The following is a 25372-nucleotide window of genomic DNA, read 5'->3' on the forward strand; positions in this document are numbered from 1 at the left end:
TACGGGTTATATTAACTTAATTGTGCTTTGTAAACGTAAGCTCTCAGGTGGTTGAGTGGCTATCTATGATAGCCTAATGGCATCAGGTTGTCCGGTTGAATCCCACTCATGGCAATAACATTTTACATTTTTTATTCAAAGATTTTCTGCGTATAAATAAATAAAATGCAAGAGTGCTTTCTGAAAAAAACACTGTGTGCGAATTACCCACTGCCATTGGGCCACCGCCACTTTGGCATGCACGCGTGCACGGGATACGGCCGCATACGGTAGAAAGCACTGTATATGAACAAGATGACAAGTAAGATGACCAGAAACACGTATTTTGCAAGTTTGTGCACCAAACTAACCATCGCGTGGTGTATTTACCTTTAAATTTAAATGGGTAGGAAACCTATACAAGAGGCATTTTCAAAATACCCATATAAAAAAGTATCAATTAAGGATGCCTCCTAAACATAATTTTAGAAATGATTAATATGCAAGATAATAACATATTTAAAATCTACACTTTTTCTGAGTGATTTTCATATGTAACATGTTACATGTGGAGTTAAGGTTTGGAAGATATGAGTATTTTAAAAAGTAGTTGAATTTGTCAAAAACAGAGAATATTAAACAGAGAGTAGCTGGGCCGAAATTACAATAATATGCAGCCTATCTGCTAAGCTACGCTTGGGCGAGGTGGCCCTATCGTACACCAGCCAAAATTCTGAGGAAAATGTGAGAAAAATGGTGGAGACAGTTGGGATCGAACTCGGGTCTTCATGGTGGAATACTGGCGCTCTACCCACTGGGATATCGGTCCATGTGCGAGCTCTGACGGCCCTATTTTTTCATTTTTTTCCTTTTTCCTGTTTTTGTTTTTATTCTTTTAATTAATTCAGGATTTAAAAAAATAGAAAATTAAAAAGTGTGAGTTTTTAAAAATATCAACAAATCATAGAATGTTCGTGTTCATAAAATCAATAAATGTTCGTTATTTTAAAAATTGTTCGCATATTAAAAAACAATTCACGATTACGAACAAATATTCGTGAGATTAAAAAAATCTTCTTGATTAAAAAAATGATAGTGTATTCAAAACATATTCAGGAATTTGAAAAGAAATGTCCATGAAATTTTAGAAAATGTTCACAAAATTTCAAATAGATCCATAAATAACGAACAAAACGAACCGTCGTTTACATAGACTTGTTTTTTAGGGATATGTAGAGGTCGTTTTATGATTTTATTTAATCCATTGCGCGTTGGGTAAAAAAAGGTTTACATGTTTTGTACCGCGCTGAGCCCCAAAAAGTTAACACAACTTTCTATGGGTTCATTTTTTAAGCTATATGAAAATGACTAAATGTCTAATTTGTCTCCATACATAACTATGTTTTTCTAGTACCACAATTTGACTGGTCATAGAAAACACCGCGACGCTAGGTCAAAACGAGACACATCATTCATCACTATAGCTCAGGCATACTCCACCAGTGCACTTTGCTCAGCCAAAAATATATTTCATTGTGGCGCTATAAGAAATCAAGTCTGGATGAGACCATCACACTTTCAGTTTTTGAAATGACTTTTTTAATGTCTCTTGTATCATTATGACATGATTCAGACGTGGTTTACGAAATGACATTGTAAAAGTCCTTATCTCATCCTTGCATAATCTTCATAATCTAATTGATTTTCTTCCGTTGCAACGAACGGGCATATTTGCTACTCCCCCTGTTTCTAAATATAAATCTTTTTAGAGATTTAAATATAGACTATATACGGATGTATATAGACATATTTAGAGTGTAGATTCACTCATTTTGCTTCGTATGTAGTCGATATTGAAATCTCTAAAAAGACTTATATTTAATAACGCATGGAGTAATAAAGATAAAGAAGATTGTGAGTGACTGGTTGATATGACCGCATTGATGTACGTAGTTCGGCTGATGGATTGACGGCATGTACAACGGTGCTATTTTAGGAGTGCCATGTAGGAAAAATGATGAGGTGGAGGAGAGAGAAATTATAAGAAAATGCTTGTCTTTTCTTATTTATTAAGAGATGGTCTCTTAGCACAATATATCTCACCACATTTTTAGGAATAGTTAGTTATTGAATATAAGACTAAAAGATGACCCATTGTAGACATGTTTTTCTATCATCTTTAAATAAATGCAACACTTAAGATAAAACTATATTATCAACTATTGTACATGAGCAATACAAGTAAAATATGCATGCGTGGTACATCTCCAACAAAATCAACTGCCAACACATCCACGGGATACAACGTGACACGTATGGTAAGCAATCCAAATAATTCAAGAAAAGAAAGAACATCCACAGGATATATATCCAGTGAACGGTAGACATGCTTTTCTCATTTATTTATTCTCTGGTTACAAAACTGACTTGAGATAAAAAAAAAGAAACTGGGTGATGATCCGAGCTTCCCGGCCATGCCATCCCATAGCCACTCGTCCCTTCTCCCCTAGAACTAGAATGCCGCCATGATCACTTGAGCTCGTGCCATCCCACGAAGCAATCCTGGAAGCCAACACAAAAAGAAGCACAGGCTTGGCCAGGACGTTTACATGCACACACCACACTGCATGGCCCTTATTTTGCTAACGGAAATACTAACAAAGTAGGAGTAGTGCGTAACGTAAGTAGCAAATGATCGAGCAGCAGTATTATAGGAAGCCAGGCTCACAAATTATTGGAGGTGCCAAAGGCCCAAAGGTGAGCGTGGAGCCCCTGAGCGCCTCCGCGACGATCCCGTCCAGCTGTGCCGCCATGGCCGGAGTCATGCAGCTACTCCAATCCCCCACCGTCCCGCTCCTGAAGAATGCCTCGTTCTTAATCCCCAGCACCGTGCTTCCGCTCTTGTTCACCTGCAGCCCCTTGAGCTTACCCAAGCTGCAGAGCTCCACGACCTCCCGCACCACCCCGGCCGCCTCCTCCTCCGGCGAGAAGGGGCACCCCATGAAGGACGCCATCTTCTTCAGGCACCCCGTCACCGTCTGGCCCTGGCAGAAGAGCTCAAACGCCTCCTCGAAAGTGGGCATGGCGGGGGACGACGCGCTCATGCCGGGCACCTGCTGCAACACCGACGTGGTCTTCTGGTGGAAGTGCCAGAAGGAAACCAGCGTGTCCTTGGGGTCCCGGCAGACGTACACGATCCGGCCGCCGGAGCCGTCCTCCTTGCCCGTGACACCGTCGGGCAGCAACGAGTAGGGTAGGTGGGTGGCTAGCAGCCGGGGATGAGGGAGCTCCTCGTATAGCAGATCATCATGGCCCTCGACGAAGCGCACCAGGTCGTGGGGGCTGCCGCAGTGGAGCGGGTGGCCGGAACCAGCAGACGGCGGGTGGGCCACGCGGTTGAGCGCGCAGAAGCCGAGTGCCTTGAGCCAGGTGGTTCCAGACTTGGGGAAACTCGCGAGGAGCACGTCGGTCGGCCTCGGCTTGAAGCGGGCGTGGAACGCGCCCGCGCCGATAAACTCCAGATATCTGTCGGTCAGCCAGAAGCCGCCGTACCGGCGCAACTGGAAGGGGGGGAACCCTGCCGCCGTGGGCAGCGAGGACATAATCTCCGGTATGTTGGCGTGTGGTGTGGTAGTGGCCGCCGGTGCGGAAGCTCCTTCTTTTTCTTTTTCTGTGACCGGGCCGGCCGTAAGGGCATCGTTACTGCCCATGGTTGCCAATACATGTTATCCTTGTGACTGAATTGCCAACATATATATAGGCCGGGTCAGCAACATCTCACTTGACTAAAACTTACGGAACCCTCTTACAGCTTCGGATTTCAATCAAACGGCCATAGTTTTCTTGATCTTGCCATGCATCATGCGCTGCAAACACATAATGCGCAAATTGGGCTAGGCCATCATCCGTATTCGTAAATACTATATTGCATTGCGCTTTGCTCCACTCATTTGCGGCGCGGCAGTACTGTTAGGACCAACTAGCTCAGTGGCCCTCGCAAATGCGAGGGTTTCATCTTTAGTCTGTTGAAAGTGTTGATGAAAGTTTCATCTTTAGTCTGTCGAATAGCCACAAGAGATGTATCAGTTATGATCTATTGAAATAATGAGGATCCTTGAAATTTGTGGTAATATAAGAAGATGTTATGTATAATTATGAATGCACGTATCAGTTATCGAACCGTAATAATAAGGTTCGATATATATATCAAGCGGTTGTGGGTTATAATGACCTAGTATGCTACCTTATTGTGCATGTTCTAGCTCAGTTATCTTTTCCTGGTTGGTCATATGAGATCTTACTAAATATTGAGTGGGCGGTGGACACGTATGAGATATTTTAAAGTGAGAAAATCGCCACAATTTTTTTAGTATTGTATTAAATTTGTCCAACTTAATAAATAAGGGAATAGAAAATTGACATAAATAATTTTGGCGGTTAGGTAAAGAAAACATCGATACATTTTTTTCCCTTTGATAAGACTTCCTTCCTCTCATTTACTCCCGCTGTTCTGAAGTATGCGATGTTTTAGACACGCTCCAAAGATTCAAATATGACAATTACTATTTCTTTCTGATGGAAGACAATTACTATTTTAAATATTCTCAAAAAGGAATTATTCTTTAACATTAATTAATAATGTTATTTCCACTGCTCTATTTATATGTGATAGTCAAAGTTAAGCATGTTTGAGTGGAATCTTTCTACGCCATCTATTTTGAAATATATAAATAATTAAAATATTTTATATATTTTACATACTCTCCCTTCTGATTTTTCCCCATAGCTCTCTCCAACTAACCCCGACACTACAACTCAGCCTATATTGTGTTTCTCTTGACCTGTCCTTGTGTAGTTAGGATAGGACATTATTTACACAATCGTCTGTTATGAAAACAAACTCCAAGGTCAAGATTTTGGGATCAGTTTTTCACCTTAGTATTCCATTTGGATCCATCAATGCATATGTTTAAAACAGGATTATTTGTCCATATGAGTTGCGATTTCTTACCATGTCCTAGTTTTGACATGAAAAAATATCGACGGACACATGGGACCTAGTTTCAAAGGTCTCGTCACGATGTTTTTTTAAGTGAATCCAATTTTTCGATCGGACCAACGGTTTTTGAGGTACAGAACATTTTGATGTTGCAAAGTAGGGAGAATCTTGGATGCCATTAGCCTTTTGTCTTCTCGGGAGGAACCATTTTTGGCTGCTTGGCATGGCCTATTCTCTCGCATGTCCTCACCTTCCCTATTCTCTTGCCCTCGCCTTTGCAACTCTGGAATAGCCGACCCCAACATGCAAAAAGAGCAACGCACCGCATCGGAGCCATTTCCCCTCATTCTTGGTTTCACGCCAGAGCACAACCCCCTTGCTCGTGGGCGTCCTCACCAGTCCTAGATGGGAAGATCAATCTGGTGATAGTTCGATCACGGACGCATGGACGACGTGGTGTGTGTCACCACTCTGCTCCGTCAACCGCGATACCGCGATTCTGTCTACTTCGTGGAGGCCAGTGCCCAGAAAATAGGCCCAGAGGCCGTCAGGAGAGATACCAGCGCAACACCAAAATTTACATAGAACTCTTCAAGTGGGCTCCCAAGGAAGAACTCGAGGCTTACCTGGACAATGTCTGCATGGAAATGACGCGGTGAAGCAGAGGAGGATGCGCACGCCGCCGTCAGCGGCCCACACATCTAATTTGGATAGTCAAGTGAGATTATTAGTTTAGTGGGATCCCTAATTAAGTATTGGTTAACTTTATTTTCATTTCTCATCTAGTTTGTGCAAAGATTAGTGGGATACTTCTGGAATATGTACTTTGTAGTTCCTATTCCCTATATATGTTGACACCAGATTTTGGCACAACCAGAAACATAATTGAGATAGCCTCAAATGAGAAAGTGTTCAACCTGCAAATTGTTTGTATCGTCCAAAAAACAACTTTAAGTTTTGGAGTCATCACAGTTCGAGTTAATATGCTTCGAGTTAATATGCGACCTACTACAAGCACTGAAAAGCCCAGCCAGTCGCCTGTTGGATTCCGACTGAAGTTGAAGATGGGCTCATAAGGTCATCAAGATGGACTCAGATGGAAACGTTATCAACACGAGAATTGTTTGTATCATCGATAGTAGATTTGTGGTGGAAGCGGTGCAACAATCAGATACATATGTTGGCTCAGATGTTGCAATGGTGCTCGAGTGCAAACAGATGGCAATGGACTTCGTAAGTGTTTCTTACACACAGTGCCCACGAGAAGCTAATGAAGTGGCTCATAGCCTAGCCAAGAACTCATTTAGTGAAAAATCCTCTATGTTTTGGGAATCTATAATCCCTGATTTTATTTCTCATTCACTTGTAAACGATATGTCGAATATATGAGGAATAAAATCTGTTGCTTTCAAAAAAAAAAAGAATTGTTTGTATCGTCGAGGCATACAAATTGATGTTTCAGCCAGCTGGATCTGAGTGTATAAATCCCAAATTAGAGATGTAACTTCCATTTATATACATTACATGTTGATAAACTTTTTATGTCAAAAATAGCAACACTATCATGTCTTTCTCAAACCGGATAACCCCCTCTCCGAACCTATGAATCTACCCCTAGATAGATAGGTTTGTAAGCAACATAAGTCATAACTATTGTGTAACACGTTGAATTTTTCAACCACATATTGTAGTGAGCACATGATGACACCATGCAAAGTTCATTTTTTTTTCAGACAACATTTACAACTTTTTAAAAATGTGCTTAAATTCCTAAAATACTACATTATGGTTAGCTGCGTGCTTATGTTGTTTCCTATCTAGCAGCGCCCCCTAGTGGATAAGCGCTGCTAACTACTCCGTATTGACCATATAACCGCCCCCACTGGACTTTGGGAAATTTCTCAGATGTTGTCAAGCGCCGTTTGCTCATGGCCGAGCTCGCCGCCCTGCCCGAGCTTGCCGGCGTGCCCGATACTCCTCTACACCACCCTGCCCCGACGTCGCATGAAACAAAATTTTACCTTGGCCTTTTCCCCGATAGACGTTTGATTCATGTGAATAAAAGAAAAACTAGCTAGCAAACAAAATACACATAATTACATTGGCCTTTTTTAGCATGACTAAGGTTCCTGCTGGGATTGATGAAGCAAATTGGGATTCACAGAGATCTGATGAAGCTCCATCTAGTAGTAGAACATGAAATGAGATGTGGAAACGAGAGGGGAAATGGAGCGCCCGTTTTCATAGGGGTAGGAGAGTGGGAGGAGCGGATGAAACTGTTCCATGTTCCTTCTCGAAGCCGTTAAAGGTTAGAGCATCTCCAGCCGTTGGCCCCCCAGGGGGCGCCTAAAATCGCCGCCTGGGGGTGAGCCGGCGCAAAAAATCGGTCTGGGGGCGAGTTGGTCCCCAGCCGCCGGCCCCAGGGCCGTCCCCAAGCGCGTTCAAAAAAATAAAAAAATATAGCAAAGTTCAAAGTTCCTCGAAGTTCGGCATATATTATATAATAGTCGCGGATTTTTATTACATAATATATCTAATTAAAAAAGAAACTGGCTGAACGCGGAGTAGTCGCCGTCGCCGCCGCCGGGCTTCTCCTCCTTGACGCGGCCGTCCCAGGTGGACCCCTGACCGGCGTTGCCTAAGCGGACTGGTGGCGGCGGCCCGTCGTCGTCGTCGTCGCTGTCCTCGATGACGACGACTCCTCCTTCGTCGCGGCCCCGGCGGCGCTGCGCGAATCGCCGCAGGGCGGCGCACTGGCGCTCCCTCGCCATCTTCAGGGAGTCCGCGCACGCCCATTCCAAGGCCGCGTCGTCGTCGAGCTCGACGTCGCCGCCGTGCTCCGTCTTCACCGCGGGGAGGCCCGGCTCCGTCTTCACCGGCGCGAGCCCCGGCTCCGTCTTGGGCTTGACGAAGTGCGGAGGAGCCGACGAGGGGGCGCGCCGGCCGCCCTCGTTGATGACGATGCCGGCGCTGCAAGTGCGCCGGCTGAGCGGCGTCTCCGCCGCGGGCTCGGCCTTGACGCCGAGCAGCGCCGGAGAGCCGGAGGAGTGCGAAGAAGAGCGTGATGAGGAGGAAGAAGAGGAGGCGCCGAACGTCCTGGGCAACCATTGCCCGCCGCGTCGGCGGTGAGCCGTGGCCGTGGCGGCCGCCTGAAAGATCGTGGATGTCGCCTAGAGGGGGGGGGGTGAATCGGCGCTTTAAAATAATTACGGTTTAGGCTTGAACAAATGCGGAATAAACCTAGCAGTTAATTTGTCAAGCACAAAACCTACAACAACTAGGCTCACCTATGTGCACCAACAACTTATGCTAAGCAAGATAAACTACTAGGTGATAGCAAGATATATGACAAGAAGCAATATGGCTATCACAAAGTAAAGTGCATAAGTAAAGAGCTCGGATAAGAGATAACCGAGGCACGCGGAGACGACGATGTATCCCAAGTTCACACCCTTGCGGATGCTAATCTCTGTTTGGAGCGGTGTGGAGGCACAATGCTCCCCAAGAAGCCACTAGGGCCACCGTAATCTCCTCACACCCTCGCACAATGCAAGATGCCGTGATTCCACTAAGGGACCCTTGAGGGCGGTCACCGAACCCATACAAATGGCAACCCTTGGGGGCGGTCACCGAACCCGTACACTTTGGCAACCCTTGGGGGCGGTCACCGGCACCCGTCAAATTGCTCGGGGCGATCTCCACAACCTAATTGGAGACCCCGACGCTTGTCCGGAGCTTTACACCACAATGATTGAGCTCCGAACACCACCAACCGTCTAGGGCGCCCAAGCACCCAAGAGGAACAAGCTCAAGGGCACCAAGCACCCAAGAGTAATAAGCTTCTCAACTTGTAACTTCCACGTATCACCGTGGAGAACTCAAACCGATGCACCAAATGCAATGGCAAGGGCACACGGAGTGCCCAAGTCCTTCTCTCTCAAATCCCACCGAAGCAACTAATTCTAGGGAGGAAAAAGAGAGGAAGAACAAGAAGGAGAACACCAAGAACTCCAAGATCTAGATCCAAGGGGTTCCCCTCACATAGAGGAGAAAATGATTGGTGGAAATGTGGATCTAGATCTCCTCTCTCTTTTCCCTCAAAAACTAGCAAGAATCCATGGAGGGATTGAGAGTTAACAAGCTCGAAGAAGGTCAACAATGGGGGAAGAACACGAGCTCAAAGGATAAAGTTCATTGGGGAAGAAGACCTCCTTATATAGTGGGGGGAACAATCCAACCGTTACCCCCACTTCAGCCCCGCACAGAGCGGTACTACCGCTTGGCCAGCGGTACTACCGCTTGCCCCTATAAGCGGTACTACCGCTTCCCCTCGCGGTACTGCCGCTGGGCCCAGAGCGGTACTACCGCGGTGGCAGGGCGGTACTACCGCAAACGAGCGGTACTATGGCCCCCACTGCCACGGCTAGTACCGTAAAACCCGACACGAAAACAGACCCCTCGAATCGAGGCGGTACTAGTATGAGACCGCAGCGGTACTACGGCTGGGGGCTACCAGCGGTACTACCACTCTGGAGGGGTACTACCGCTCTAGAGCGGTACTACCGCTTGTAGCACTCAAGCGGTACTACCGCTCCGGCCCGCGGTACTACCGCTGGGACCAAAATTGCCATAACTTCTTCATATGAGCTCCGAATTGAGCAAACTCAAGCTTGTTGGAAAGAGGAAGACGAGTAGCATCAAAACAGCGACCGGTTATAGTAAGAAGAGGCAGGGGAGGTATGCCAACAAATAGAGGAGTGAAACCTCCAACCGAGAAGAACCGGCATAACCTCCAACATCGAAAACATCATAGAAGATGCGAGTGAACTCCGTTTTCGATGAACTCGAGCTTGTCATCAAGATGACCATAAGCTCCAAAACTCACAAAGAGAAGAACCAAACAAGAACCAATAAAGATGATGCAAGGATGCAATGGTTTGAGCTCTCTACGAATGATACGATCAAGCTACTCATCGAGAGCCCCACTTGATAGTACGGCAATCGATCCTATAACCCGGTCTCCCAACCACCATCATGAGACCGGTAAAATAGAAAACCTATCAAGGGCAAACCTTTGCCTTGCACATGGTCCACTTGAGCTAGATGATGACGATCTTGACTCCCTCAAGTTGGACCACCTTTCTTGGTTGCGTTGGCTCGATGAAGACTAGTTGATTGCTCCCCCATGCTCCACTATGGGTGAGCCACTCTTCCGCACATCTTCACAAGTCCATTGTCACCACAATGGACGGCAAGCTTCAAGCATTTGATCTCTTCGTGATGCTTCACTTGAACTTGCACACCGCAACATCTTCACAAGTCCATTGTCACCACAATGGACGGCAAGCTTCAAGCATTTAATCTCTTCATGATGCTTCAAGCAACCTAACCCCACAAAGAACTCTCACGAAGATCATGGGTTAGTACACAAAGCGTAATTGACAAGCTCAGCACACCATGGGATCGCTTGATCCCTCTCGGTACATCTTCTATGCTTTGTGAGTTGATCAAGTTGATTCACTCTTGACTTAGTCTTGATCAACCATGAATCTTTTCAACTCTCTTCATCTGGATGATGTCTTGAAGATATAGATGAATGATCACACAATCTTCTTCTCCAAGACATGCTGGCAATAAGCTCAACTCTCACATGACCAATCTTTGGATAATTCCTTAATAACACCTTGGTCACAACATAAACTCCTTGAAACCAACACATGAACTTCAAGAAATGCCTATGGACAAATCCTTCAAATATAACTCAAGGCAACCATTAGTCCATAGAGATTGTCATCAATTACCAAAACCAAACATGGGGGCACCGCATGTTCTTTCACCGCCCTCGCTGGGGGGTATGCCAACGGCGGGTCGTTGCCGCCCTCAAGGTACGTCAGAACGCCCTCAAGGGTGCGGTCGGGGACACCCCACCACAGGTGGCGTCCCTCGCTGTTCTTCAGGCCGGCCACCACCGGCGCGCCGTTGGTGGACGCCATCCTCTGCTGCTGCCGGCGCCGGAAGTACGCCGTCCACGCTGCTTGATTGTTGGCGGCGTACTCGGGGAGGGCGAGCTGGTCGTCGGTGAGGGAGGCGCGCACGACCTCGACCTCGTCGGCGAAATACGAGGGTTTCGTCACGGCGTCGGGCAACGGGGGAATGGGCACTCCCCCGTTGCTGAGTCTCCACCCCGTCGGCCCGGCGCGCATGTCTGGCGGCGCCGTGATGTTTGCCTGGAACAGGAGCCAAGACTCCTGTTCGCGGAGCGAGCGGTGACCGAAGCCGTTGGCCGCCGCCTCATCTCCGGGGAAACGCTCGGCCATCGGGAGAGGGAGAGAGGGAGAGGGAGGGCTCGACGGCGGCGCGCGGGAGAGGGAGGGCTCGGCGGCGGCTCTCGGGAGAGGTAGAGCGCGTCGGCTAGGGCTAGGGCTGGTGTGGCCAGAGGCGAGGGAGGCCACCGTCTTATACAGTGGCGCCGCACCCGTGTGTATGCGTGCGAGGGAGGGGAGGCGTCGGCGCGCCGCCCCGTGACGCGCCGCCCGTGAGGAATCAATGGTAAGGCTAACCGGCGGCAGCCTTGCCATTGATTCCCCGCGGGAAACCGAGGCGTTGGGGGAAGACGACGCGCGGTGTCGCTGACGCGGCGGGCCCGCGGTTCTTTCGCGCCAAAACCGCTCGCCCCGGCGCCCCCGAGCGCCCCCCAGCGCGCCGGGTTCGGCCTGGGTCCGCCGGCGCTAATTTCAGCCCAGGCCGGCGAAAATCGGGCTCCTGGGCCGATTTTTCTGCGCCGGCGCGAAAAAATCGCCTGGGGAGGCCTTTCTGGGGACGCGGCTGGAGATGCTCTCACGTGACAAGGCTGAGGTGTAGGGACACAAAGTAGGAGCCGTCCATCCACCATCTGGCGGTTAAGATGAGGAGGCATGCGATCGACAAAGAGGCCGTATGTCGTTCATGGAACGGACATGAAACTACCATCGCTGTGTAATAACTATTTCTTTCGAAAAGGAGGGTAACACCGGCCTGTGCATCAGGACGATGCATGCAGCCATATATTATAAAGAATGTAAAATCCAGCAGCCGAACAATATCGACTTGGAAATAAAGGAATAATTAAAACCCCAGCTAGCCCGCATGCCCCGGGACGGTAACTTTACTAGATAGCCACTTATCCTATGTTACAAAACGACATCATAACGAAACATACACAATTCCTAGGCTACGTCTTCAAAAAAGGAATTGCCGCACAAGCGCCGATGATGGCGAGTCCAATACAGGGTTGAACTCCGGATTCTCATCTCCAAACCCAAGCTTCAATCCACCATCTTCAGCAAGGACATGATGCAGGCGCACGTCGACATAGCCTGAATAGAGATCTTATGTTCCCACCGAAGTGCATAAAGTCGTCGTTGAAGCCGCATGTACCATCATCCCTTATCCGGTTACCGACACCTTGATATCCGGATACCTCTGCAGAAGACACCAGAGAACAGACGTCCCATACCACCTGCCTCTCGTCAATGTCACACCACCTTCGATCCAACATCAAGAAGCTAGACATGAGACCTCCCCCAAAGCCACCGTTCAACATGGGACGGTAGCACGCATGACTTGACATCCCCGCATGAGACGTCGTGCGTAGCATCCGCCGGCGACGCATCTGCCGGAGACTTCACCTGTCGGCGATAGACGCTGCCCGACGAGCACGAAAGTGACACATGCATGACTTGCCGAGCCGTATCGAACCCGATCAGTTGATGGAGGGGATGTCCCATAGCGCCACCAGCCTCAGAAATGCTGTCACCACCTCGACACCCTCATAAATACGGAGTTCGCTACCATCAAAGAAGAGGGGCCACCGCCATGCCAGCCGTTGTCGTCGACCATACAACGGCAATCGCCGTCGCGACCGTTAGATCCGGGCACTACGTCCCGAATCCCTCGCGTGTCGTCCCATGGCCAGCCATGCCCGACAGGTCGTCGTGCTGACGAGCAGGCCACCACCAGATCCACTGGCCCAGAATCCACTAGCACGCCACCAGCATGCCACGCCGGTTAGGCCCCGCTTCACAGCTTGCCACCGCATGCCGCCCAACTGACCATGAACACCCAATGCAACAAAAGACCATGCAAGCACCCACACCACCACCACCCTCAAAGGCCGCCAGCCGACTCCTAATGCCATCAATCACCAACACCGAAACGGGTCGGGGCATGAAACCCCAGATCCGCCGCGAAGACCAACCCGTGCTCAGGTGGATAACAAGGTGCCACTGTGCAATGGGATCAGGCAGTGCCAGCTAGGTTAACCGTCGGACTGAAAGAGATGTAGCCAGGAATGGTGAGCAGCCCTGCACCACCGACAAGGGTAGCAAGCCCTGTGCTGCTCGCGGCTGTCCGTTGGGGCTTTGCCTCGGCTGTGGTTCCCCTGGCCGGCAGCGGAGAGAACCCTCCCGGGCCGCCCGAGGGGTGAGCGAGACGGCGTCAGAAGTTTCTCCACCGCCAACCCACCACACCCCCATCTAATAGCAGGAGGCGCATCCAGAATTATAACTGTCGTTTCATTTGGCCTCTTGATGTACTTACATATAAGGATACTTGTAGATCAACTTAATTTTCCGGTTTGTATTAGGGTAGGCATTGCAGTTCATTCTATCTAAGGTTCTAGTTCACTTCGCATGTTCTTATTAAAAATTACCTTACACTCGATTCATCGTATGTTAATAAATGTAAGATTATTTCTTCACATACCATCTTGTTGATTAGCTAATCTCCATGTACATCATGCTTTAATTCAGGAGATCATGCTTATTTACTGATACTTGTGTATTTAAGGATTATGAGATAACTTAATCATAGGTATTCACATCTATGTTGAATGTAAATGTTCAGAATTGGTCTTTGATTCTCTTCTACTACCACAACACACGTATATGAGTGGGTATAGCACATATGCCCGTGCGTTGCAACGGGAGAAAGAATAATATGCATCTAAATATAGTAGGAAATATATCTGCAAGCAAAATCGTGTGTGCACCTGAAAAGGGAACGTTTAGCTTGTCGGTTTCGCCGGGTGTGAAGTAATCAAACTGCTATTTTTCCATTCATTGATCGAGGGCATTTAAAAGTTTTGTTACGTCATCGTACGCTAGAGAAGGCCCAGGAATTATTCAACCTACTTTTCCTTTCAATTGAGGAGACTTGAAGGTATGAAGTTTCTGAATATTGTACGAAACATGAACCAATTTTTAAATCCCGAACAGGGTTTTGAAAATTATGTACACTTTCAGAAAAAACACGAACAAAATTTGAAACATGAACATCTTTTAATATTCACAAACATTTTTTGAAAACACCAACTTTTTAAAAACATGGACATTATTTGAATATGTGAACATTTTTTAAAACAAGAACATGTGTTGAAAATACATAACATTTTTCGAAAATGTTTATAATTTTATCCGCAAACTTTATTTTGAATTGTGAAAATTTAACTAAACCAAAATTATTTTTTGAATTTGGAGCATTTAAAAAAATGACATTTTCTTTTTAGAAATCTCGAACAATTTTAAGAAACAATAATTCTTTTTAAAAAATGGGAAACTTTTTTCAAGTTCCGAATATTTTTCAAAATAGGAACAAAATTCTGGAATTCTGAACATTTTCTAAAAAAAATTCAAAATTCTGAACATTTTTTGAGGATTTTGAATTTATGAAATAATTTCTGTAAGAAAAATAAACTTGGAAGGGAAAAAAGGGATAGGGGAAGGAGAAAAAGAATAGGATTAAAACAGAGAATAAAAAAAATGGGCCAGCACATTATTAGTTGTCGAGTGCGAAGCTCCAAATATTCGCCGCATTGTGCGGAAAATAGAATTTTCCCAACTGCGTGGGCAGAAAAATAACTGGGCTGGTTTCGCTTGGCCACAGCACGTGGCCCAAGTACAAAATTCTGAAAAAGTTTTTTTTCTAGCAGACGAACGCATAAAAATTTAGTACCACCTCAGATAGGAAATATTTCTTTTTGATGATGAACGGATGAAAAAGTTAGCGAAACACACCTTGCTTTATTTGTAGGGGTATAGGTATAGACTAGCGGAAACAATGAAGGAAAACAATTGGTCCACCAAATTTTGCTTGTATAGCACATTCTTTTATGCATGCCTGTGGACAAATAGATGTTGACTTACATACGAATTCAGAGGAGGCAGTTGATGTCTGTGATATTGATATGGCTGAACACACTACATTTTTTTCTTTATTTTGCGACGTTTCACTTATGTCACGTAAAACTGTTTTTCATCACGGAAAATGTACCAGTGAACATTTTACGGCTGTCACCCCCACCATCACTGAAGCGCCGTCATAAAAAATAAAATCCTGATGGTACCACTTCCTCCGTCAAGCAATATCATGTCTCAGGTGACAAACCAAAAAATATCAGTGATGGCCGTCTTGGGTGATGGCTCAAAATGTCACCTATGATAGGCCAATCTATATGGACATAACAATGAGCAATACATCTATATGGTATATATTTATTTGGTTCATGGATATTTAGTTAGGAATTTTGCAAAATGACAAGTTTTGCTGAAAAAAGAGAAAATCCCAGATTAACAATATGACGCACACTTTGGGCAGATTAAACAGTGGCTAAACAAGATGATAATTTCATGCAATTGAGATGTAGATGTTGTACACATAGAGCTTAACAGATCATCTTTAGGGCATCTAACCAAAAGGGCCACAGATAATTAACAAGTGTAGTTACAAAAAGGCTAAACATTGCTGGAGCCAAGGACTTCGTGAAAACGGGAGCAGAGCATGGGAGCATGGAGCAGCGGCTGGCATGGCTGCTGGCACAGGAGCATGGGCGCTCGGGCGGCTGTGGGTGCGCGGCAGGGCGTGGCCATGGAGGGGCGAGGCAGGGCGCACATGGGAGTAGAGCTCCGGACACGACCACGCGAGGCTCCGGTTGCGGCTACGGCGTCAGATCGGGAGCACAACGGGGGGCTGAGATGGAGGAGGAGCTCACCGTGACACGAATGAAGAGCTCAGCGAGGCCGGAGGTGGACTGGAGTGATGGTGTTGGCGGTAACCCAGGGACGACAGTGACGACGGGAGGAGGAGCCGGAGCGACGACGTGCGAGGGAGGGAGATAGAGTGGGGAGAGGGAGTGAGAAATGGACGACGCAGGGAGGATAAGGGTCCCTTAGCTGTAGCGCGCGGAATGGGGCTCGCGCTACTACTAACACGTTAGCTCGGGGCCGGCGCTGCTGCTAGGCCGGGCCAGGGAGTCGGCCCCGTGGATGCTTAGTAGCAGCGCGTGTTATGTAACAAGCGCTAGTGCTATCGAGTTAGCAGTGGCACGGTTTTCTAACCCACGCTGCTACTGTGGCCAGCCTCGGAAGCACTCTAGGGGACCACTTAGTAGTAGCGCGGTGTAGCTAGACACACGCTGGTACTAACTGGTACCTATAGCACCTGTCCTTGACCCGCGTTGCTGCTACTTAACAGTAGCGCGGACAACAAACCCCACGCTACCGTTAAACTTCTACCTATAAGGTATTTCCTAGTAGTGAAGCAGCCACGTCAGTATTTGCTTGGCCTATTTATCCGAATCTTTGACCTTTCGAACGACGAATCGATTACTGGCGACGGGTTATCGTTTCCAAATACGATCTTAGGTGACAAATCGGCTGATCATATGTAACATTTTTTTTGTTGTCACCATTAAATGGCCATTCGTGACAAAACTGGGTTCATCACCTATCAAACGATCTTATCTGGCAGAAAAAGTGGTACCATCAAGATTTTATTTCTTGTGACGGCGCTTGGGTGGGGTGGGGGTGGGGGTGGGTTACCGCCGAAAACCATCACCAAACCATTCTTGATGACGAAAATCGGTTTTACGTGACACAAATGGACCATCAAAAAAGAACCTCCGTTTTGTAATGATGGTCGTGCAGTTACCAAAGATTGGAGTAAGGCTAAAAAAATGTTACACCTAAGGTCTCCGCGCTACACAGGCGAGCAATTGATGGACCAATTGGTGTAGGATTCTTGGCATCAATTTTTTTCGATGGAACGAAGACACTGCGTAAAATATTTACAACACTTCTCCATTCACGACATATGATTTAAGGAAAGTCCAGTAGACCAAAAACTGGCACTATGATCTGCCAATAGTAAATATTTGTCGGAAACTGATAGAATCACGTGGTGACACAGCTATGTAGATCCATGTCGTAATGGAGGGTGCCACGGGACTATTTTCAGCATTGTCTAATGCATGTTTCATATTCGGCAGACCAGATCTATAACTGCAGTTCATCTTAAAACAAAAGACGACCATCATGCTACCTGTACAAAACATGTCACAGAATTTAATAAATGTCTGCCATCCAGCTCAATTTGCAGTGGAATAATTACGACTGTCCTACCTGTACGAAATAAGCCACGCAATTTCTGATGTGTCTGCCATCCAACTGAACTTAATACGTGTCTGCCATCCAGCTCAATTACCACTGTTACGGTGCAACAACTGCTCTATGTTTCTCTTACTCCACGGCAGTACAATTATTGACAGGACCTAATTGTCCTAGCTCATGGTTTGTTTGTATTGCAAGGATCTGCTTTCTTGAGTCCTATTATAACCGGCGATGGACCTGTTTCGTCAGGTCTAAAATCACGCGGCTGTTGAGCGTGAAATAAATATCATACCAAATATTAGTAACACACAAATAATCATATAATTAACACGCATAGAATATACTACTTAATATATGCGTGCAATTAACATACTGCCTAATTTTAATGTGCATTTAACATACAAATTTATTAGCAGTGAAAAAAATTGGAGAGGGCGAAGCACTGTGTAAAATATCTACAACTCTTCTCCATTCACAACGTATAATTTCTGGAATGTTCAGTTGACCAAACCTGACACTATGACCTGCCGATAGTAAATATTTGTGAGAAACTGAAAGAATCATGTGTTTTTTTTTTGCGGATAGAAAGAATCATGTGTTCACACAGCTATGTAGATTGAAGTCCAATAATGGAGGCGGTCACGGTACTATTATTACTAGCATTGTCTAATATGTATTTAATGTATGTCTCATATTCTGTGAACAAGATATGTGACTACTGTTCATCTTATAAAACAAAAGAGGATCGTCATGCTACAATCCAGCTCAATTTGTAGTCGAATAATTACCACTGTTTTCTTGCAAAAAAAAGAATACTGATCACTGTTACAGTGCGACTAATCTATGTAGAATTATTGACAGGATAACAGGGACACATACATACCGTGTGTTTGTGATAACCTAATTGTCTTGGCTCATGGTTTGTTTGTGTCGCCAGGCACGGTTGCCCTAGAGTTGATTAGTGTCTGATAATTGTCGCCAGGATGGATTTGTCATCTAGTACTCTGGAAGAAAGGCCGGTGGCGGCGTGGGCGCACGTGGTGGTGCTTCGGCAGCGGCGGCCCAGAGCTCGACGGCGGACGGGCACCCATGGTAGCGGAGACGAACACCGGCTATCGGGGGCAGGTCGTGGCGGTGGAGCAGAAGCTGCGGGAGGTGATGTCGCTGGCGGCAAACCGCGGTGGCCTTGACGTGCTCCGGTCTAGACGTTGGGGCGCTTGTATCGGTTGTGGAATATTTTCCGTGACGAAAAAGGGTTATACGTAACACAAGTGAAACGTCGCAAAATAGAGAAAATTTTGTAATGTAGGAACTCCAGGGTGATAGCGTTGGATTACATCCAAATGGCTAAGAATCTGGCGGATCCCTTCACGAAAGGGCTATCACGAACTGTGATAGAAAATGCATCGAGGAAGATAGGCATGAGACCCACGTAAGTTGCCATGAGGTAACCCAACCCATGTGAACGGAGATCCCATGAATTAGGAATTGGGAAAATAATCCAGCGATCACCTGAGGAGAGTATACATAATTAACCCACTCCGTTGGATATGTAATAATACTCTCATAATCTGTAAGGCAGGCTGACTTTTGTCTTAATGTGTTCCAAAGCTCATGTAAGCATGACGCTAACCTACAGAGCATTCTTTGGAGGAACACACCTATGTGAGCCTGACTGCTGGTCACAGTCTATGGGATTGGATAATCTCTAAAAAGCTCATGAGAAGGTAAGGAGTATGACTAATAAGTTCCACCCGTGGGGTTTAGCCTTCGACAGCCATGTATCAGCTGGCAATAGGCCAAACTTGTACATGCCAAACTGAAAATTCAAGGCATATTCCATTGTTCAGTTGTAAAGAAGTCTAATCCTGTTGCTCTTGGTGGAAATTTAGCTTAACAGTCTCCACTGAAAATTCTGGTATGTGAAACATTATCCGGAACAATTGACAAATTTATGTGCCTCGAGATCTGGTGGGGGATTGTTGAATTATAGATGGGCCTTGGTTGCATATGGACAATGATTCCTGATTAAACTTGAGGCCATGTAGGTATATGGCATGCGGTGGAAAGTTTAGTACCACCTTGCTAGTTAAGGAGAGTTGAGACCCCTTTATAAGGGCTGCTCTACCACTTGTCATTGGGAGCTTGGGCAGAGGAGTGGTACACATGCGCTCCTCCTCCCCTTGCCTCGCCACAACGCACGCGCCGCAGGTTGCGGGAATGAGCCTAGCCGAAGCTTATTTTTGCAGCCATCTACTGTTCCTCAGTCTGAGCTGCTTTCGTTGATCCCATCCCGACGACCGCGTGCATGGTTGGTCGGGATAGCAGGTGCCTTCGGAACCCTATGTTCAAGATCCTACCCCGGAGAACGGCAATAAGGTTTGGGGGGAGCATCTCGACGCGATTGCTCCCGACCCGTCCCCGTCTCCGTCCTCCCCTGCTTCCTCTACTTCCTCTGCACCGACACCATGGTCGAAGACGCCGCCGCCAAGAACGCCGCCGAGGCTGCTGCTGTCGCCGCCGCGTTGGCCTTGCCAACCAAAGGGTATGATCTATTCGTCCCTCGTTTACTTGTTCATGTTCTAGCCGTACATGTTGTGTTCATAGATGCTTTGATTCTATATACTGTATGTGCTCACATGCTTAGGTATCGGTATGAGATGCATACCATATTTGCCATGCTTACCATTTACTCGTGGATTAAATTAGTCGAAAATGTGCTGATATTTCCAACAACGCAACCAAATAAAAAGAAAAAAAAAAGAAAAAAATGACCCGCCACGATGATCAATCACTAGTATCACCAGTACTCTAACCACCACCAAAGACAACATCCGGATTACAAAAGAGGTTCTGTAAAAGCAAAGCCTTCAAGAAAGAAACAATGCACGAGTGTTGTCATTGCTTGATCGAAGATCTTTGGTTTTCACCCTGAAGAAAGTCCGAGTCCACCTAAAAACAATGCCTTCAACAAGGCCATTGCCAGGTACAATCAATAAAGGCAACCGAGGCTGGGAATCAAAAGACTCGGTACTCGAGGAAACTGAGGCTGCTGTTGCAATTTGCCAAACACCTGACATACAGTCTTCATCGCATCCAATACACCCTTTCACCGAAGCTTCAAGACCTCTAATCGCAGCCTCCATGACTTTCTCCACCTCTGTTAATGCCTTGGGAATCTTGACTTAAACATGTCCCATGACACCAAGCTTCGCGTCGCACCCTCTTGAGGCCGTGTTGGCTGATAATGTTGGGAAACGTTGCATGGAAAATAATTTTTTTCTACACACACCCAAGATCTATCAGGGAGACGCATATCAACGAGAGGGGAGAGTGTGTCTACGTACCCTCGTAGACCGTAAGCGGAAGCGTTTCACAATGTGGTTGATGTAGTCGAACTTTCTCCGCAATCCAACGGATCTAGTACCGAACGTACGACACCTCCACGTTCAGCACACGTTCAACTCGGTGACGTTCCTCGCCTTCTTGATCCAGCAAGATGTCGAGGTAGTAGATGAGTTCCGTCAGCACGACGGTGTGGTGACGGTGATGGTGAAGTGATCTCCGCAGGGCTTCGCCTAAGCACTACAAAAATATGACCGGTGGTGTAAACGGTGGAGGAGGGCGCCGCACACGGCTAGGCAATTGTCTGGGTTGTGCTAGGCGCCCCCTCCCACATATATATAGGTGGGAGGGGGAGGGGAGAGGCCAAGGGGAGCCAAAAGTAGGACCGAATCCTACTTGGGCTCCTCCCAAGCCGCACGCCCCCCTGCCATATTTGTCGGAGGGGGAAGGAAAGAGGGGGGGCGGGGGAGAGAAGGAAGGGGAGTCCTATTCCACTCTCTCCTTTCCCTTCCCCTCTTTCCTTCTCCTCTTAGGCCGGCCCATATGGGGGGCGCACCAGCCCCTTGTGGCTGGTGCGTTTCCCTCTTGGCCCATAAGGCCCATATCTTTTCCCGGAGGTGCCCGAAACCCCTTCCGGTGACCCGATAAGTACCCGGTACCCCCCAAAACACTTCCGGTGTCTGAATATATCGTCCTATATATCAATCTTTACCTCTCTACCATTTCGAGACTCCTCGTCATGTCCGGGATCTCATCCAGGACTCCGAACAACATTCGGTCATCAAATCACATAACTCATATAATACTATATCGTCAACGAACGTTAAGCGTGCGGACCCTACGGGTTCGTGAACTATGTAGACATGACCGAGACACCTCTCCGGTAAATAACCAATAGCGGAACCTGGATGCCCATATTGGTTCCTACATATTCTACGAAGATCTTTATCGGTCGAACCGTTATGACAACATACATAATTCCCTTTGTCCATCTGTATGTTACTTGCCCGAGATTTGATCGTCGTATCTTCATACCTATTTCAATATTGTTTCCGGAAAGTCTCTTTACTCGTTCCGTAATACATCACCTCGTGACTAACTCCTTAGTCTTTGCCTGCAAGCTTATGATGTTACCGAGAGGGCCCAGTGATACGTCTCCAATACTTGGAGTGACAAATCCTAATCTTGATCTATGCCAACTCAACAAACACCTTCGGAGATACCTGTAGAGCATATTTATAATCACCCAGTTACGTTGTGACGTTTGATAGTACACAAGGCATTCCTCCGATATCCGGGAGTTGCATAATCTCATAGTCGAAGGAATATGTATTTAACATGAAGAAAGCAATAGCAATAAAACTGAATGATCATTATGCTAAGCTAACGGATGGATCTTGTCCATCACATCATTCTCCTAATGATGTGATCCCATTATCAAATCACAACACATGTCTATGGTTAGGAAACCATAACCATCTTTGATCAACGAGCTAGTCTAGTAGAGGCTTACTAGGAACACGGTATTTGTTTATGTATTCACACATGTATTTAAGTTTCCGATCAATATAATTCTAGCATGAATAATAAACCTTTATCATGAATAAAGAAATATAAAATAACTACTTTATTATTGCCTCTTGGGCATATTTCCTTTAGTCTCCCACTTGCACTAGAGTCAATAATCTAGATTACATTGTAATGAATCTAACACCCATGGAGTCTTGGTGCTGATCATGTTTTGCTCGCGGAAGATGCTTAGTCAACGGGTCTGCTATATTCAGATCCGTATGCACTTTGCAAATTTCTATGTCTCCATCCTTGACCTTTTCACAGATGGAGTTGAAGCGTCTCTTAATGTGTTTGGTTCTCTTGTGAAACCTGGATTCCTTCGCCAAGGAAATTGCTCCAGTGTTGTCACAAAAGATTTTCATTGGACCCGATGCACTAGGTGTTGGGGAACGTAGTAATTTCAAAAAATTTCCTACGCACACGCAAGATCATGGTGATGCATAGCAACGAGAGGGGAGAGTGTTGTCCATGTACCCTCGTAGACCGAAAGCGAAAGCGTTAGCACAATGCGGTTGATGTAGTCGTACGTCTTCACGATCCGACCGATCAAGTACCGAACGCACGACACCTTCGAGTTCAGCACATGTTCAGCGCGATGACGTCCCTCGAACTCCGATCCAGCTGAGTGTTGAGGGAGAGTTTTGTTAGCACGACGGCGTGGTGACGATGATGATGTTCTACCGACGCAGGGCTTCGCCTAAGCACTGCTACAGTATTATCGAGGCGGACTATGGTGGAGGGGGGCACCGCACACGGCTAAAAGATCAATTATTGTGTCTATGGGTTGCCCCCTGCCCCCGTATATAAAGGAGCAAGGGAGGAGGAGGCCGGCCCTAGGAGGGGCGCGCCAAGGGAGTAGGATTCCTACTCCTAGTTGGAGTAGGTTTCCTCCTTTCCTAGTCCAACTAGGAGAAGGGGGAAAGGGGGGAAGAGGAGAAGGAAGGGAGAGGGGGGCCGCGCCCCAAACCCCTTGTCCAATTCGGACTGGGCTTGGGAGGGACGCGCGCCACCTCCTGGCTGCTGCATCTCCTTCCCACTAATGCCCATTAAGGCCCAATACTTCTTTCCCGTATTCCCGTAACTCCCCAGTACTCCGAAAAATACCCGAATCACTCGGAACCTTTCCGATGTCCGAATATAGTCGTCCAATATATCGATCTTTACGTCTCGACCATTTTGAGACTCCTGGTCATGTCCCAGATCTCATCCGGTACTCCGAACTACCTTCGGTACATCAAAACACATAAACTCATAATATAACCGTCATCGAACTTTAAGCGTGCGGACCCTACGGGTTCGAGAACTATGTGGACATGACCGAGACATTTCTCCGGTCAATAACCAATAGCGGAACCTGGATGCTCATATTGGCTCCCACATATTCTACGAAGATCTTTATTGGTCAGACCGCATAACAACATACGTTGTTCCCTTTGTCATCGGTATGTTATTTGCCCGAGATTCGATCGTCGGTATCTCAATACCTAGTTCAATCTCGTTATTGACAAGTCTCTTTACTAGTTCTGTAATACATCATCCGCAACTAACTCATTAGTTGCAATGCTTGCAAGGCTTAAGTGATGTGCATTACCGAGTGGACCTAGAGATACCTCTCCGACAATCGGAGTGACAAATCCTAATCTCGAAATACGCCAACCCAACAAGTACCTTCGGACACACCTGTAGAGCACCTTTATAATCACCCAGTTACGTTGTGACGTTTGGTAGCACACAAAGTGTTCCTCCGGTAAACGGGAGTTGCATAATCTCATAGTCATAGGAACATGTATAAGTCATGAAGAAAGCAATAGCAACATACTAAACGATCAAGTGCTAAGCATGCCACGCCGGTTAGGCCCCGCTTCACAGCTTGCCACCGCATGCCGCCCAACTGACCATGAACACCCAATGCAACAAAAGACCATGCAAGCAGCCATGCCACCACCACCCTCAAAGGCCGCCAACCGACTCCTAATGCCATCAATCACCAACACCGAAATGGGTCGGGGCATGAAACCCCAGATCCGCCGCGAAGACCAACCCATGCTCAGGTGGACAACAACGTGCCACTGTGCAATGGGATCAGGCAGTGCCAGCTAGGTTAACCGTCGGACTGAAAGAGATGTAGCCAGGAATGGTGAGCAGCCCTGCACCACCGACAAGGGTAGCAAGCCCTGTGCTGCTTGCGGCTGTCCGTTGGGGCTTTGCCTCGGCTGTGGTTCCCCTGGCCGGCGGCGGAGAGAACCCTCCCGGGCCGCCCGAGGGGTGAGCGAGACGGCGTCAGAAGTTTCTCCACCGCCAACCCACCACACCCCCATCTAATAGCAGGAGGCGCATCCAGAATTATAACTGTCGTTTCATTTGGCCTCTTGATGTACTTACATATAAGGATACTTGTAGATCAACTTAATTTTCCGGTTTGTATTAGGGTAGGTATTGCAGTTCATTCTATCTAAGGTTCTAGTTCACTTCGCATGTTCTTATTAAAAATTACCTTACACTGGATTCATCGTATGTTAATAAATGTAAGATTATTTCTTCACATACCATCCTGTTGATTAGCTAATCTCCATGTACATCATGTTTTAATTCAGGAGATCATGCTTATTTACTGATACTTGTGTATTTAAGGATTATGAGATAACTTAATCATAGGTATTCACATCTATGTTGAATGTAAATGTTCAGAATTGGTCTTTGATTCTCTTCTACTACCACAGCACACGTATATGAGTGGGTATAGTGAAGGAAATATGCCCTAGAGGCAATAATAAAGTATTATTTATTTCCTTATATCATGATAAATGTTTATTATTCATGCTAGAATTGTATTAACCGGAAACATAATACATGTGTGAATACATAGACAAACAGAGTGTCACTAGTATGCCTCTACTTGACTAGCTCGTTAATCAAAGATGGTTATGTTTCCTAGCCATAGACATGAGTTGTCATTTGATTAACGGGATCACCTCATTAGGAGAATGACGTGATTGACTTGACCCATTCCGTTAGCTTAGGACCCGATCGTTTAGTATGTTGCTATTGCTTCCTT

General features: G+C 46.6%; 1 protein-coding gene across 1 annotated transcript; it reads right to left on the bottom strand.

The window, feature by feature from the left end:
* Nucleotides 1–2324: 2324 nt before the first annotated feature.
* Nucleotides 2325–3715, bottom strand: LOC123048154 (cytosolic sulfotransferase 5-like). Its single transcript, XM_044471307.1, has one exon. It carries the CDS (start codon nt 3687–3689, stop codon nt 2688–2690), a length of 1002 nt encoding a protein of 333 aa, XP_044327242.1. The 5' UTR covers nt 3690–3715; the 3' UTR covers nt 2325–2687.
* Nucleotides 3716–25372: the final 21657 nt, after the last annotated feature.

Source organism: Triticum aestivum, chromosome 2D (genome assembly GCF_018294505.1).
Source record: "Triticum aestivum cultivar Chinese Spring chromosome 2D, IWGSC CS RefSeq v2.1, whole genome shotgun sequence".
NCBI classification, from domain to species: Eukaryota; Viridiplantae; Streptophyta; class Magnoliopsida; order Poales; family Poaceae; genus Triticum; species Triticum aestivum.

Bases quoted from the DNA above. Each gene is read 5' to 3' on its own strand.
- LOC123048154 (XM_044471307.1), bottom strand. From the start codon at position 3,689: ATGGGCAGTAACGATGCCCTTACGGCCGGCCCGGTCACAGAAAAAGAA.